This window comes from Physella acuta, unplaced genomic scaffold (genome assembly GCF_028476545.2).
Source record: "Physella acuta isolate Inbredline_101_S28 unplaced genomic scaffold, ASM2847654v3 ptg000259l, whole genome shotgun sequence".
Classification (NCBI taxonomy): domain Eukaryota; kingdom Metazoa; phylum Mollusca; class Gastropoda; family Physidae; genus Physella; species Physella acuta.
Window position 1 is genome coordinate 153,128 of NW_026731778.1, and position 17,791 is coordinate 170,918.

The 17,791-nt window shown below is 34.1% G+C and overlaps 2 protein-coding genes across 3 annotated transcripts in view; one reads left to right on the top strand and one right to left on the bottom strand.

Annotated features, from left to right (window-relative positions):
• Positions 1 to 142: 142 nt before the first annotated feature.
• Positions 143 to 10,467, bottom strand: LOC131938922 (ufm1-specific protease 2). The gene is made up of 14 exons (XM_059297157.1): positions 10,388 to 10,467; positions 7,148 to 7,319; positions 6,762 to 6,886; positions 6,210 to 6,414; positions 5,646 to 5,881; positions 5,291 to 5,378; positions 4,962 to 5,113; positions 4,309 to 4,411; positions 3,975 to 4,121; positions 3,383 to 3,561; positions 2,598 to 2,696; positions 2,338 to 2,440; positions 1,350 to 1,474; positions 143 to 754 (listed from the first exon to the last, which is right to left on the bottom strand). The coding sequence occupies exons 1-14, from the start codon at positions 10,424 to 10,426 to the stop codon at positions 668 to 670; spliced, it is 1,860 nt and encodes a 619-aa protein (XP_059153140.1). The 5' UTR covers positions 10,427 to 10,467; the 3' UTR covers positions 143 to 667.
• A 1,556-nt stretch (positions 10,468 to 12,023) lies between these two features.
• Positions 12,024 to 17,791, top strand: part of LOC131938912 (monocarboxylate transporter 9) — a 30,262-nt gene continuing 24,494 nt past the window's right edge. For both annotated transcript variants that reach the window (XM_059297141.1, XM_059297142.1), the window contains exon 1: positions 12,024 to 12,277. The gene's annotated coding sequence lies outside the window, so the exon portion shown is untranslated. The remainder of the gene's footprint in view (positions 12,278 to 17,791) is intronic.

Sequence of the window (17,791 nt, forward strand, 5' to 3'; positions counted from 1 at the left end):
TGCACACAAATATGCAGAAAAGTTTTCATAAGAATACCTTGGCATATATTCAGGCACTAATATGACTGAAGTAGCAAAAATAGAGGCCATGTACTTATCAAAATGTAATTAAAAGGAAGAGAAAAAAAAGAATCCGTTTTTATTTTTAGCATTTATTTCATTGATGCATGTTTACATTAAGAAATGGCCAATCATAATGCATACATTTTTCTTCACTAAAACAATTTTGGAACTCAAGACAAATAAAATACCCTGCACTTAGTTCAAATGCAGTTAATATTATGTACAAGTAAATGCTCGTTCTATTGTACTATCATGTTCATACAATAGGCTGTCACACATAGTGATGTTTTTTCTCCTACAGCTTCTTATTTCTTAAAAAAATGGTTTATTTTTCCCTTCAAGGGATATATAAATTGTAATTACTTATGATAAAACAGAATGCCATTTTGTGAAAATTTTAACAGAGACAAAGGTAAAACTGTAAATGCGCCACAAGTATAGTGGAACTAAAATGTCTGAATTTTAAAATAAATAAAAAAAGGAAAGCCCCAATACCAAAACAAGAAAAGTTAGAGTCTGTATATTTCAATTTCATCCCCTTTTCTGATGAACACTAGTAGCAACTAGCATCAATACCTGGTGACTTGCTTTATTTTTGTTTCTGTCATATTAAAACTGGGAGTTGTGGTAAGCATAAATTGTAATGAGCTGTTTGATTCCAAAAGTTCATATCTTTCCAACCACACCATCCCTGGAATGGAAAATGTATTCATTTTAAAAAATTTAAAATATCCAGAAATGACACCACACTCACAGGGAGGTCGTAACTTTGTGACGGCGAAAGAAGGGTGGTGGTGGGGGGGTCAGATGGTGTGCCATCGCACTTTTGCATTATAAAATCTCGATTTCAAATTTTGCACGCTTAACATACTTCCTTTATACTTCTTATACAAGAAAGTAAAACGCAATGTTAGAAAAAAGAAAACAAATTTTACCTGTTATTTTGCATTTTCGTAAACTGTTTTAATAAATTGTAATAGGAATTGACTAAAATACTCTTTGTTGACTGAGTCCAGACAAGATTTTGGGAAAAAAGTCGATTGTTGTAAGAATAGCTCTGCAATTTTTTTATTTGGGGGGGGGGGGGGGGGGGGGGGTGTTTGTAGGCTGAAGTGTAGGTCATTTTAAGGGGGTGGGGGTAAAAAGCATGATACATGACCCCTTAGGAGTTTACAACTAAGAGGATGTATGTTTACCTGCTCTATAATTTATAAATAATAGTGCAAACATTATTTTCCGTATCTTTTAAAGTGAACCTTGCAAACTAGGATTGAATTCGTGCTTACCTTGTCCTGTATGATTTTTATATCTTCTCCACCTGTGTAGTGGGGATCAAGAATTAAAAAACTAATGTCACCTGTCATCTCATCGTAAGCAACACCAAGTATTGTATGTGCAAGTACTCCACCACCTGTAAAATCACACATTTAATTCATTTGAAGGGTGAAGAAAGGATCATTGGGCAGATGAAGTAGAGTTCATCTGTTTCAATGACCTCAGCATAGGAGGAGATATTGTGGTCAGCAATAAGCCCAACAGAGTTGGGAGGACTAAGGTGCATCCTGTAGACCCGAGCCCAGGATTCAAACTCAAGACTTAGGTGTCATAAGCTCTAGTACCATTCAGCCACAGCTTCCTCAAAGTAAGGATAGCAGATTTATTTAAACCAAACAGGTTTTCGGATTCAGCGATCAACAACCTGACCCTAAGATTCTCATTATATTAGTAAAAAGTAAATGGAAGTCAGCACTGTGAAAGATGTAAAATAAGTCTATACTCTTAGTATTATCAATGCTAAAACAAATTGAGTCTTTAGTATCTCTTTACTCATTTAAGTTTAAGAGTGATCATGTGTACCTAAAAATCAGAGAGTTTCTTAATTAAAAGCCAACTGGTCAAAGTGATATTACTTTAGGGTTAATCAGTGCATGTCTTGAGCTGTAGTCTCAATTATATAGTTACATTGTTCTGTCTTTACATTAAACAATAACTATATTGCACATTTATTTTGTTAGTGGATTGAAATAACACATGTAACAGACAGTACTGAGACCCCGGGATGGTATATAAGGTTCAATAATTGAGAGGATGCACAATTAAAGTCCTGTGGGCTAAATGATACTATTCTATGGATTTATCATTATTTAGACACTGATTACACTCATGCTGTGTGGACTATCAATTTTCCAAAGAGTGTTCAGTACATGTTTACACACTACAATAAATGAAATTTTAAAATGGACAAGCAACATGAAGTATTGTGAATGTATTTACCTATCATCACTGGTGTTCCTTGTGTTTTAAAATGGTTAGCCAACTGTTGGCCTGTGCTGGAAAGCTCAGAACCTGCATTCACATTGATGAATTTACTAGTCACCTGTTGGTGGGTAAAATAAAAATATTTTTTAAAAAAAACAGGTCTTACTGCTTATCACTAATTTTAAACTGGTACCAAACTGGGCTTTTTAATGTATACGCATGGTTTTCCATGGTTATTAGAACTGTTATTGATTGTGTTTGTTTAATGCACTTACTCCCAGTAAGTGATCCAGTACATAGCTGACTTCAAATGACCCAATCCACTGTCTGCTACCTACAAATTTCTGCTCCTTGTCGCCTACTTCAAATAATGCCTGAAATTTGAAAACCATTTTTTTTCAAATTTAAATAGTTTTAAAGACAATATAAAAGATGTGTTAAATTATTTCTTTGCTGAAATTTTAATTAACAGTTTTTATACACCAAGATAGATGTAACATTATTCATTTATAAAATTTAAAATACAAGCCGACCCGCGGCATATCATACGCCGCTATTTAGTTGTTTTTTCTACTTTTCAGTAATTCATCATTTGTGAATTCGACACTACCAATGAAGCCACTGAAAATATTTCTTTAAAACACTATAAGAAAGCTCGTTAAGGATGATACCCCCCCCCCCCCCTCCTTCCCCCCCCCCCCCCTCCGTTAAAGTAATCTCCACTTAGTTACCCCCCCTACGTTTAAAATCGTTTCAAACTAAATTGTCTGCCCCTAATAGTCGTCACTAAACCCGGCTCTGCTTGTAAACATTTAGCGTGAACCACAGCTCACCAGACCATGTAGGGGTGGGGGTGGTAGGGAGCGCGCTTACAGCTTGTTTTCTAGCGTCTCCCAGAAGAGAATAATATATATAGATTGTTCATCCAATATCATAATTTCCTAATGTTGCTACATTTCAATGACTATATAAATAGGTTATATAATAAATTAACATATTAAAATACATGTGATATTCATATTTGAGCTAAACAATACAATATAACTCATTAATCTTTCACCTGTTGGATTTCCTTATGTGTGGGTATATTTTTTTCTGTGTAGCCCTGGTATTTAAACCAAGAACATATTGTCTGTAGAGATCTGTAAGCGCAGCCCCACTTGTCGTCATCAAAGTGGTCCTGCATGTAGTGGTGGTAGCTGTAGTAGCCATCCACAACAGAGACTGTAGCTGACTTTACTGAATATATAAAGAAATACATATCACACAACAGTGCCAGCTGGTTTCAGAATTCTTTTTTTTTTAATATAAAATAATTATTTATTTTTCTTTCTGCGAATAAATTTTTATATTCTTCACATTTAAAAGTTAATTTTCACATATAAATGTTCCAGTAAAAATGTACTTTTGTTGTGTTTTCATGTCCTGAAACTCTTGCAAACCATTTTTGGTTTACATACAAATGATGGAAATTATGTGCATCTTAGAAAAAAGTTTTTTTTAAAAATACATGAAAATTATGCATTTTCAAGATACAAATCATGTATCACCAAAATATCTGATATTGCATATTATGTATGGTTTATTACAAGAAAATATAATAATAAACTTTTTATTCAAGTTTGAAGAGGAAAAAAAGTAGTTACAGATACCTGGAGGGTCATTAAGCCCTAAATGAGGATTTAACAAATATCCCCCAGGGGCAGTCTGTCTAAGAAAGAACCCTGCAGCACCTTTTCTTAATAATGGCTGGTTGAGAGGAAGGCACAAATGTTCATGCAGAATTTGGCGTTCTTTTTCTGTCGATTTTGGTAGCAAAAGAAACTTAAGTGAGTACAAAACTATTTAAAATATAAACATTTTAGTAGTACGAACAATCTCTTTTTGATATACAGTTTAGTATACATGATTTGCCATTTCGCAACCATAGAATTGAAGTCTAAACCATTTTTAGAGGTCTAGCCTGCATGATTAAGTATAGCTCACCAAGTTCATTTTCTGTGGCTCCCTTGGGGTATATAACTGTGACTGGGGTCTCAAGACAGGATGGCTTAAAGTGGAAAACTTCAGGTGTATGCATTCTGTTATCCTGTAATTGATGGAAAAGACATTTTATTTAATGTAGTAAGCATTTTTAAACAAATTTTTAATTCCAAAAAAATCAAACACATATGATTAAAAAATATGAAAAACTAATTGCAAGAAAATTATCGCTTTTAAATATTACTTATATTTTTATATACCATTATAGATTGTATTACAAAGATAATCTTCTAAGCTGGTATGTTTATATAAGAACTCCTAACATTTTGAGATTGTAATTAACTAATGTAAAATATTTAAATAATAGTAAAAATACTTTAAATGTTATAAAAAGACACTAAATACAATAATGATTCTATAAAATAGAAGTATCAGATTTCAATCTAAAATTCAAATCTTTGAGAAAAAATAACTATGTAAGTACCATTTTATTTACTATCCGCTAATGAGGTAAATGTAGTGAAATGAGCATGTGTTTAGAAATGAAAAATGAATGTAAACAATATTACTATTTTTGCTCCCTTACATAAGCACATTCAGAGATATCTTTTCAAAAGTAAGTACACAGTGGTTTTATTTGAAAGGAGTTATCTTACTTGTGTGTAAACAGATAAACACTCAAATAAAGCTGCTATCTGCCGGCTCACAGCTCTACTTAAAACATTAGAGAGTTTAGCAACAGGCAGCGTTTCCTCAACTTCTACTAGTATATCTATTGGCAGGGAAAGGTGTGTAGTTTTAAATGTACCTGAAAAAAAGATTTTTGTTATTAATGAATAATCTTATGAAAGCTTCAGTAAAATATATAATTACAATTGTAAAATGTGGGAATTGTCAATGTGTTTATCTTTCACATTTATAAAAAAATAAATATAAATATATAATGATCATGAATAACTTTACTGGCAAAACCAATTATACATACCGGTGTGGTGTCTAATTATGGGAGCATATTGCAATGGTGTCTGAGGTTCTACTGTTATTAATTGCAACAAAGATACAGGAACTATTATCTGTAAAAAGGACAACTATACTGAGATTTTGTATACATATTGAATTTAGATCAATACATTTTTTAAAAAAAGAGTACATTTGTCTTTCAATTTAGAAGGACTATTATAGGTATATGAGACTTGGGATCAGCACAATGCACATACAAATAGATGATCAACAAATAGATGAATCTGAGACATTTTGTATTGAAATCATGCAATAGGTCATGCACTAGGTAGACTAAACCGACATAAAAATGGAAAATATTTAAATAAAAATATTATCACCTGTTGACTGGCACCACTTTTCTTTCTACCTCCAGTGCTTAAACTCCCATCTTGTTCAATGAAAAATTTAATGATATCTCCACACGTAGACCACCCTACTGATGTGCTGCCCACAAATCTCCCTAGTTTTTGTAGGATGATTTTGTTTTCATCAAAGCCAAACACAAATCCACCAGTCAATGAATGGTTCTGAAGTTTCATCAATTCATGATCCAGGATAGACTTCATTTGGTCTTCTAAAATCAAAGTTAACAATTGTCTTTTTGGTTGGTAGAAAGAAATATTTAAAATTATGATTGAAAAAAATCAGTGTTTTAAAATCATTTTACACAATCTTTAGAAATAAGAGACATCTATCCAATCAGTCTACAACACCTATCATTCAACTTATTGAATAATATTTCATAAACAATATGTAAAACTTATAGCATTAAACTTAAAATATTGATTGAAAGTATGTAACAAGATTCAGGTCATTTAATAAAAAAGTGTATTTTGACAAATATTTCAAATGTTTATCAAATTTTAAATTGAAACAAAAAATAGTATGTCATAATTACTAACCACTTTGAGACTCTATAGAAATATGCAGTGGAATTTCTGCTTTTAATCTCATTTTTAACAAGGGCTTTGTCATATGATCACAGTTTATTTCAGTTTTCAAGACAGAATCTTCATTTAATGTGAAACAAAGTGAATGCCACTCTGTTTCTTTTGAAGATTTCCTCCACAATCCCAGAACAATAATTTGTGACATTCCCATTTGTTCCTTAAAAATGGAAACAAAGTTTTGATTAGCACTTTTTTTTCAGTCAAATTTTATTGATAAATGAAAAAGTAAATGAATGTTAAACTTTAATAAAACAATTTCCAAAGTTAAACGTGATAGGTTAAAACATTAATATTTCTTAATTCTTTTGATCACAAATCTTTGTATCTTCTATTACTGATAATGATAATTTAGTTCCTAGTTTTAAAGCTATAGTTGAGGTTACTATTAGGTGTGAGTAAGAAGTATATTTTTTTAATTTAGGGCTACACTGTATATGGGAGTATAGCCGATGAGTAGTCTCCAATTAGTTTTAGATATTTTATTATTAATGTTAAAAAACTAACCAGCCAAAAGCTATAGTTTCCAAATACTTCTTCAAACTCTCGATCAATATCACCTTGGTCATTTTCAACCAGCCCTTTGACAGAGTGCTCTGAGGGTAAAAATACAACTCCCACCACATTTGTGCCTGGAAATAGATTGTAAATTATTTTATAAGCCAACAGGTGCCAGTGATATGAGCCTGGTTTGAAAATGAGGCCCATCTTGTTAATTAAATATTTAATGATGGAAACTGTTTTTAAGTTTTGAACCACATTATGAATTATACAAAAGCACCATAAAATTTTAAGACAGAAAACCCACAAAATTTTGAACAAATTTTTTTTTTAAATTTTGTTTTGTAAATTTCATATACAAATTAAAGAGGATTTAAATAAAAAAATCTCACCTGCAGGAAAATGACTAAGACACTTATCTATGTCTTCCTTTGGCTCATTTGTATCCACTATTTGACTCTGCCAAACTGCAGAAACGGAAATGGGTGTAGCATCTTTACTGTTCAGGGCACCAACTAAGAAGCCTTTAATTCCAGTCCCACTCCATCTACCATTTTTGATTGTCTGAAATACAGTAGCAGCTAATCAAAATGGGATTCAAAAAGTAAATATAATTAACATTATGCTATGGACAAGAATCTAACACTGCAGTCCTCAATTTTCTCAAAAACATAGAATTGTATAAGTCAATAAGATTAATTTTAAAATAATTATGCATCATCTATACTTAAAATACTTCAGTTTTCAAACCACTGCCTCACCACTAGCCATAATCGTTATTTAACATTTCTTTCATTTTTTTAAAAATAAATAATAATTAATATTCAGATTTCAATCATGGAGTCACCAATAAATGATATCTTGCTTTTTACCTTCCCCCAACCTTTAAATAGTTTAAACATCACACCTCAGCCTACCACCCCCTCAAATTTGCAAATTTTGTTTTCTTAAACAGCAATTCCTGTCAAAAAGTTTAAGAGTTGTGTCAACATTGATTAATTTTTATTAGAATATTTATTAGAATTTCCAAAAAAAATATTTTCAAAATGCGGAATACAGTTAAAATTCAGTTTTTAAAATTCATTTATAAAACTTTAACTCCCCCCCCCCCCCGCTAGTCACATGTTGTCACAACCCTTAAGTCTGAACCCTCTCCCCCAATTGTGTAACGTTGTTTTTAGAAAACCTCTATCCAGCTATTAGACAAATCAAAATTATTACAAAAATTATTTTGTTGCCCTATCCAAACCCATTTTCTTTTCCTGACCTCTTCAATATATATTTTTGTTGAATAGACGCAGCTTTGAATACTCTCAAAAGGTTTATTAAATAATTTTATACTGGGGTATGATTGTTAATTTAAAAAATGTGGTTATGAAAACTTTATTGTTAGACTTCAATGAAAATTGCATAGATTTGATGCTCTAACTCAGGGGTCTCCAAACTACGGCCCGCAATGTCCTCTCATCCGGCCCGCGGAGATCTTTTTGTTCACAGAAAAAACGTTTGTTGGTGATGGCTGAGGAACTTTGCCCAGAAAAATCAAAGACATGCCAGGAACTAACTGGCCCCCGAACTGAAATTTGATAGTTAATGCGGCCCTCGGACTGAAAAGTTTGGAGACCCCTGCTCTAACTAAACAAAATTTTCAAAAAGCAAAAATAATTTGGTTGTTTTTATTTTATGACTGAAAATGAATGTAAACTAATATGGAAGAACTAAGTCATGTGGTTTAAAAAAAAAAATTATTTAAAAATTTTATTGGCAAAGTTTCAAATACAAATTACTACAAAGTGGGGTTTTCAGAAGATCGATCACGGATGTATGGCGTACATCGACTCAATATATATATGGTCCTACTAGGCTGCCTCCATTTAAAATTTAAACAAATAGGCCTAAACGATAATTTCTATTCTAGATAGTTCGCTCAGTAGACTGTAGTTAGAATAGTTACTAGATCTAGTTCTAGTAAACTAGTTAGTAGAGTGTACTAACTACAGTAGCACAGTTACAAGAGGCTAGCAGATACTTATTTTGCTTATCAATAGGACTATATTTTTTATTTTAATTAATATTTATTCACAATCGACCAAATAAAAGTCAGTATGCTAATTCCCAGTTGATTAGAATCAAGATCTACACGGACTACAGTAAATAAATACGAAAGTGACTACTCTGAAAAAGATTTTTCGCCCCAGCGTCTCCACTTGGTTGGCAAAAGATAGTTCTGCGCATGCGCAGTGACCTTAATTAATAGCTGAGCTAGGGATATGGCTAGGATTAGGGATAGGGATGAGGCTAGGGTTCTGCGGTTGTAAACACACGCATGCGCAGTACCATTGAAAACATCGCCGCTAAAGCAAGTCGTAATTTCTCTCCATTGTGCATGCGTAATTTTTTCCGGCTAGAATCGACCTAATATATTAGAGCCTTAGGCCTAAATAATTTATATTACGAAGTGACTACTCGGAAGAAGATTTTTCTCCCCAACGTCTCCACTTAGTCGGCAAAAGATAGTTCTGCGCATGCGCAGTGACCTATGGCTAGGGTTAGAATTAGGATTAGGGATAAGATTAGGGCTAGGGTTAGGATTAGGGCTAGGGATAGGATTAGGGATAGGGTTAGGGATAGGATTAGGGTTGGTGTTAGGGTTCTGCGGTTGTAAACACACGCATGCGCAGTACCATCGAAAACATCGCCACGATGTATGCGTATATTTTTCCGGCTAGCATCGGCCTTTATATTATCCACTCTACTGAGTCTACTGTGTGTGTGGTGACTCCACTGAAACACTAAACTTAAACAAACACACACTACTAAGCAAATGACAAGAGAACAGTCACAGTGAAGTTGAGTTTAGTTGAGTGAAATGAAATGTGGGTAATCTATCGTTTTGGGTACGTAAAATCGCCCGCGGCTATTTATGTACGAAAACGTTACCACATTGTCAAGGCTTTAATAGAAGTATATTGTCATACTTTTGTGTCAAATATTATAGATAAATGAATAATAAACCTAAATCAATGGCTAAATATATCGATATAGGCCAGAAATTAACTTTAAACAGCAGTGTCTGAGAGCAAGATTTGCTATATAAACAGCAGCCATTTGTAAAATAGAGTGACTTCCCCCTGAATCTGGCGCTAAAAGCTTATAAAAATAAAACTTAGACAAGATGGCTGCTATAGTAAATGAGCATGATTGCATCTGTTGGAAACATCGCTAGTCTTCATTTATTACGGAAAAGTTTTAATTCAATTGTTTAAAAACAGGTACATAAATGAATCAAGGAAACATTTTTGAATTTTTAAAAACATAAATCCTCCTCAAAATGTGAAATAATTATTAAAATTTAAGGAGTCACCTGTTTTTCACATTACAAATCGCGGGCGATTTTACGTACCCAAAACGATAGATTACCGAAATGTGAGACTGAGAATTTAGTGATGACGGCCGCCACGGGTTTTGTAAGCTGAGAATGAGATTCGGTCTAGTTTTTAGATCTAGGCCTATAGTTAGACTAGTATAGATTATTATAGAGTCAAGTAGGTAAGCTAAACAGATAAACATCGTTAGACACATTTAAATAGTTGCATTTTTTTTCATTGTTTACAATATGTTTATCCACAAACCCTTAAAGTTTTCGGTGATATCAACACGGTGGTAGCCATATTTGTTTATTAAAAAATAAAAATTATTAGATCAATTTGTGAAACGAAAAACTAACGCATTTGCATACACAGCAGCGGTTCTCAAAGTATGAATTTGTTACCAATCAAAATTTGATAACATTAGCCTAGCCTTTTCCTTGTTCTATTTATTATATGTTTTTATAAATGTCGGATCTGTACTTGTTTAAAAGAATTCTTTTTTTTTTTTAAATTAAACGCTCCAGGCCTATCAATTAAAATTATTGTTATTATTCTACATTTAGCCTAAACAGTAAATAATATCCTATTATTGTGCATGCATTTTATTTAAATGACCAAATGATAAGCCCCCCCCCCCCTCCCCCTCCAGAGTTTCTTCCAGGCATCTCTGGAATTTGTATAGAAAATATATACTTTAACAGCGTCCGCCTCCCAAAAATTCTAGTCCGCCCCCCCCCCCCCAAATTTCAAGTGCCCCCCCCCCCCCCCAGGAAAAAAGTCTGGAAGAAACACTGCGCCCCCACTGATGCAAAAAGTGCGCAGGCGAAAAGTTAACCCCCACCACTTGTGACCTATTTCTGATGTCTAGAAATTTGAATAATTAAACGCACGCCATAAAAACAACTTCTTATCCGCCTCTAGGGTTACGGTTATCTAGTCAAGATCCTTGTTGTTTGTTTTTTTCTCTTCTCTGCAGCAGTCTCTAAAACGAATTAGATTTTGCCTCACCCAAATAGTACTATTTGGACCCTGTACGGGTAATCAGCACCGTTTTGTCAAAAAAAAAAAAATACTTAATTACCATGCTTTTCTTTCTTTAAAAAAAAATACCATCAGATCCATGATTTGTTGGTCTAGTTTTCAATACAGATTTCTTTAAAGTAAAAATAAACAAACATTTTTTTACTTTTTTTTTAAATTACGAATACCTATGTCCGTAATATTTAAAAGGGAGGTTATAATTTTTTCTGTTATCATTAACAAATTTGCCTCCCTTTCCCAATCAGAGTGAGATTCCATCTTCTTAGTTGTTTTTTAAACGATTGCATTAAATTATTAATTTGGAAAGAAACTTTTATATAAAGCTATTTTGTTTTACATTTGCATTCAAAACGGGAAAACATTGTTTTTTATAAAAACATTTGGATGTCAATAAGTGGTTCAGTCTTAGGTCTTAAAATTTATAACTGCTCGCGCTAAGCTGTTTTCCTTGTTGTTATAGCCCCAGTTACTCAGTATATTCAGCATTGAGTTACTTCTATGTAGCCTATGTTGGTGAATGGTGGTGCCAAATATCACAGGTAGACTAGAAAAGTTTTATTTAATTTACAAAATGTTCTGTCACTTAAAAGACCAAACACAAACGAAGTAAATTTGTGTTTTCATGCAGGACAAGCTTTAATTTATTTTAAAATTTGCATCATTACTAGGCTTAATCCGAAAATAAATTAAGGCCCTTGAAATGTATAATAAATACTTTTTTTAAATACAGGAGGCCGAAAGTCTTTGATTCTGTTGTTTAGGCCTACAGCAAATATAGGCCAAATCAAATATCCTGAAAAAAAATAGGCCAAATTGGTATTCGGACCGATTCATTGACTGTGGCAAATATACATACAAGCTGTTTGCTCCGTTCTTTTATTTCAATAACTTATTTAAACGGATTATTTTTATTCAGCGGGCCGCCCGTCAAGATGTAGATTAGCCAATACGCTGCGATGCTTGACGTAGCTCACTGCTGACACCAGCCAGCGTCGGAGTGTGTTACGCGGCTACCGCCGTCTGCTAAACGATCGATGCGAACTGTGTTGTGTGCGTTGCTTTTTTAAAGATTCGGCTTAGGGCCTAATGTGGCGCCGCAGGACAGGAAAGGTACGTGTTGTTATCAATGTTGCAGTACATCTGTGATATTTATCTGTATTTGTATGCTCATTATTAACTTATTAACATAATTAATTTGAAGATCACTGTCTGTAAATCTAGACTGTCGTACACACGTAGGCTAATCGTGTCAGTACGGAAATCATTGAAAGGAGGTGGAGGGTAGACAACTCAAGTGTGCAAAGTGTTGAGATTCTAGTCTAGTGTCAGTCAGTAGACCTTAATAAATGAAGTAAACTTAAAATAAAATGTTAGGTCCATGGCTTAACTTTTAAATAAAGATATAAACAAAACTCATGTCTAGTCCCCCGTGAATCGATCTTAGTCTAATTTAATAATTTTAATTATTATTATTATTATTATTATATGTCATATGTCATTGTGTTAGTAATAGTAGGCTGAATAATTAAGGACTAGAAATCTACTAGACTATTACTACTATCATCACTATGTTTTATTTTTTAATTATCTAGCCAAAAAAAAAAAAAAGTAATTTGCCTAGCAACTGGGTAAATTTTAGTATCAATCTAGATTTCTAGATCTAGACTAGATCTAGACCTAGACCAATAAACTATAAACCTGTTTTTTGCTACTTTTTTGTCATTTCACTATTAATTATTGTATTGTTTTGCAAGTTAAACAAGTGACATAGGTTTAGAAAGAAATCGCAATAAAAAAAATTGCCATTTGGGGGGATGGGGGTTGTTAGACTGAAGTCTTAGCCTTTTGACATGGGTGGAGGTGAGGTGACATAATTTATGTATGACCTGTCAAATAACGTTTTCGCTAAACCCCTTAAAGCTGAATTGTTATAATGACGATCAGAGTTTCTTCCAGGCATCTCTCCGGGAGGGCTCCCCACCCCCCCCCCCCCCACCACCCCCCCCCCCCCCCCCGAAGAAAGTCTACCCCCCCCCCCCCTGGAAGAAACGCTGATGACGATTGTAATCCTGATTCCAGTTTTTAAAAGACATCTCTATGGTTGAATCGCTGGCTGTGACCTAGAATGACTTCTTTCTTCTTTAGGGTCAGCTAATTAGTATCTGATTGTTCCACTTGTGATTTAAGACTAGGTCACCTAATTAGGATCATATTGTCACCTACTTTTTTGGAACGCTTTGTCATCTAATTAGAATTTTTTTTTTTTTTGTTAATACTTTTTGTAAGGCTGTGTAATTAATTTTGACCATACTGCTCATTTTGCGTTAAATACATTACACACTAGCAACATCATCACTAACATCATCACATTAATTGTCTAACCCCCCCCCTTTTTTTTTCTCTCCCCCCCCCCCCCCCCCTCATTCCTCCTTCCTAACGCACAATAATGCACAAGCTGTCACAAAACGCTCGACTACCATAAAATGAGGTCACTTAAATTGAGCAATCAGCAAAATCCTAACAAAATGTGATGAATTTTTCATTTTTTTTTCTTTCTTTAAAAACACAAAATGTTAGCTACGTAAGCTCTCCCTAACCTCGTCTCTTTCCATTAAAAAAAAAATTACAAAATCTAAAACACCATCTGTTTTTATTGTCCAGTCTCCACCCCTCCCCGCCCACTCCAAATCCACCATCTTCCGCATCACACATCAGAATATCAAATTGTGAATGACCCCAAAACCTCGTGTGTGTTTTTACTTTTAGGATTTATACTACCAACTATAACCTAAAGTTGCACTTTACCGACCATTGTATAGCGGTATTGAACTAGCTTCTTTTAATTATTCCTTACACTTAGAAAACTAGCTTTAACTTTGTCTTTTTTAAACGATCTTAGCTTGTCACTGAAAAAAACGGGACCACTTGTCATTAACAGGTGCCAGGTAGAGTATATGTCAAATCGATATTTCTACACATGAATCTTGTAACCGTTTTTACGTTGTCTGACACCCCGATACACTATACATAAAAGGTTACAACATGACAGCTAGCTACACGGCTGTGATAGGCCTATTGATTTGTGTTTCTAGTTTTACAGGTAGTTTTTATATATTGTTTCAATCGGTGTTTCTTGCAGACATTTTTGCTCCGGTAAAAGTCCCGACGAAAACAATTGGAAACATTCGGGGGGAGGGGGGTTAAAATTTCAGGAGGGGGGAAACGGACACTCTGGTTAAAGTATATTTTTCTATATAAATTATAGATTTCTTTCTATTTCATGGGGTGGGGGGGGGGGTGTGCTTGGACGAAGCTTTGGTAAATGAAATGAATAGCCTTAGTCTATCTTTTACAATTTTCACTAAACACAAAGAAAAAAAAACTTCGGTATTTTATTGTTGATTAAAAATGTGTTTTATTATTTTTATTTTACCATAGCAAGAGCCTGATCACACGATGTATCCCGTTGTTTCCATCACTCTCCTGCCACTTTCTAACTACACGTAATTTAAATTTAGAAATTAATTTATTTTTTAATAGTCTAGTTAAACGATTAGTGTTTTTTTCTAATGCAAGCAATCGATACTTAGTTACGATTTTTTGCATAGGCTATGTTTTAAGTAGACACTAAAATAGCTATATAAACGTTTTCTATATTATTATTTTTTTTAATATGTAAAGGAAGAATAACGTTTAAATAATACATTAAAAAAAAACACTAGAACTAGACTAGACGTTATTAATTCGGTGAAATAGTGAAAAATACCATACAGGCCTCCCACAGCTTCTTACTAATGAATATTATGATTTTTTTTCCTTCTATATACATTACTTTCCGTCGTCAACCGTTACACGTGAATTATAGGCCTATATATTTTAATGTTATACTTGTTTGAGAAAAATATTTTCTAAAAAAGTTATTGGTCAAAATGCTATGTGCTTTACTACACTTTGAACGATAATATAATAATTATTTGTGAGAGAGGCGTTTAATTGCTTTTCCACTCTCTCTCTCTCTCTCTGACTTGCATATAATCTGCTAATCTACGCCTCTATAGTACATACGCCTCTGACGTGCATATGTTTATGAAAGCCACGTATATTTCTATACAAAAAATATGCTTAACACAAAATTTAAATTCAATGGGCCTAGCTTTCACACACACACACACACACATACACACACACACTTAAGTCACAAATATTTTGCTTTTATCGGTAACGATCGTTGAGACGCACAATTTCTACAAGAAAAAAAAACTTGACGATCGCGTTTGGTGCCCTTCACCCCTTCACCCACCTCTCCCTCCAAGACTTGCTCCACATTTCATTGACCTATTTGGCAACGTTTTTTTATGCACTAGATTCGTACCAGGCCAACGCAGAGAATTTCGCGCCAGCCGTGAAAATTAGTGGTGGAGTGGACGGGGAAAGGGGGGCAGTTTGTTGCGTTGAAATTTAATTAATTAATTTTGGTTAGTTCTTAATGGAGGCGAAGAGAATTGTTTGTTTTGGTTGTTGTTGTGTTGTGTCGTCTTCCAAAATGTCCCATTCTAAGTCATAGGCTTGGATTTGATTGGATTATCGTTGTACTTTTAGGATTGAGAAAAAAAAAGGGGGGGGGGGGATGGCAAAGTGACTGTTGTTTGGAGTTAGGGATCTGAAAAGTCGTGGCTTTTTTTTAACAATTTATAAGCATGTAAGTTGAGCTTGGTGTCCGACAATAAAAGAAATACCAGGACCGCGTATTTCGTCGTTTTCAAAACCTAAATGTAGTATTTTTATGATAGTATTTAATGTTTTAATATCTGAAAGAACTGTGAAAGAAATAGCAATATTAGTCTAGCTTTACTGTTCTGTCTTTACAGTAACTAATTATCTGTACGATGTGTCCTCATATCAATGTCAGACCCCCCCCCCCCTCTCTTTGTTTTGATCACCCGAGCATAAGATTGTTATCAAAACAAACAAATAACTCATTGTGTCAACGAAACAAGTGACAGACTTAACATTCGCTGGTAATAAAACTTATAAAATTAACGTCTTTTAAAAATTCAGAGTCATTTTCTACATCGTCAGCACCGATTATTGTATTCTCTGTACCCACCACCACCTCCCCTTCTTATACAGAATTGCTACTGCCGTTAGTTGTGCGAAGATACTTTATGTTCAGTGTTTCTTCCAGACTTTTTTCTCCGGGGGGGGGGGGGGGCACTTGAAATTTTCAAGGGGGGGGTAGACTTACTTCGGGGGGGGGGGGGGGGCGGACACTGTTAAAAGTATATATTTTCTATGTAAATTATATAAATTTCATTTCGTTCGGGGGGGGGGGGGGGGGGCGAAGAGATGCCTGGAAGAAACTCTGTTTATGTTAATGCATTAAAGTAACACTTGAATGACGGCATTGCGCTGCGATGTACTAGAAATACCCAGTAACTTTGTGTCACACACAAAGCGAGTGTAAGTTGATAGGATACAGGTTTTTTTGGCTAGTTTTAAACATATACACTTGAATCTATATTTTGTTATTATAAACTTCGAGAAACCAACATTACACTTTAGCTCAAATTAACAGTGAAATCATTGCAGTGGAAAGAACAATCATAGTCCCTTTGATTTGCGCACCATATTCCCTTTCATTTGATCACAAATTACGCACATTTTCAAACAAGTACTTCCGTTTTTTAACATCTTGAAGATGATTTAAAAGAGAAATTAAATGTTCGCTGTCTCTGTTTTTCGACATCCACCATGTAAGGCGTAAGGGAGAATATTAAGAACCCCTTTGTCTGACGTTTAACCGTAACATACATTAAGGAAAATAGTTCACAAACAATGAAATAGATAACTGACCGAGTTTGTGATTTTCGTGCCTGGACATAATAATTTGTAATCAAATTAATTGTAGCTACTTTATGAATGGGTTTTTTATTATAGATTCTAGATCTAGTATTACAAACGTTATAGTTATACAGAGGCATGCATTATCGTTTGCATACATAACCAGCTATGGGATAAGTTTTAGAATATACAGACAACCATAATTAATTAATTATCCATACTCCATTTTAATAAAATGTGTATATTTTTGCAAGACGGTCCTCGGGCACTAATAAGCTGGGCGAAAAGTAGCGTACCTTACACTTAGACATGGAGGTTTTCTTTCAGGCATTTTTTTTTTCTCCGTCGCTTGAAACTTCCGTGGAGGTGAACAATGGTAACAATGTATATAGTTGTTATATAAATGTTATATTTTTTAAACTTCATGTGGTGGGGGGGGGGGGGGGGTAGCCTTCCCCTTGAAGAGACACCTCACTGAAAAAATAAACTGTACACCGCATCAATCTAGCCTTATAGCTACAGTTATTCTATTTTCGTATGGATACCTTTGTTGTTTTTTTTATATAGAAAACAACAGGACAATGTTGTATGGTATCGTTGTTGATACTTTTAGTAGGGTAAGTGTCATAATAAGGGTTAGGGTAGCGGTTCGAGCATTTCTCCTCACCGCTTGTAAATTAATATTTTGATCTAAATATCCTTACTATTTACTCATTGTTCGTTACTTCTCAAGACTTGGCGGTGTAATATATTGCTGACACCCTACCTGGCAATCTAAATCCA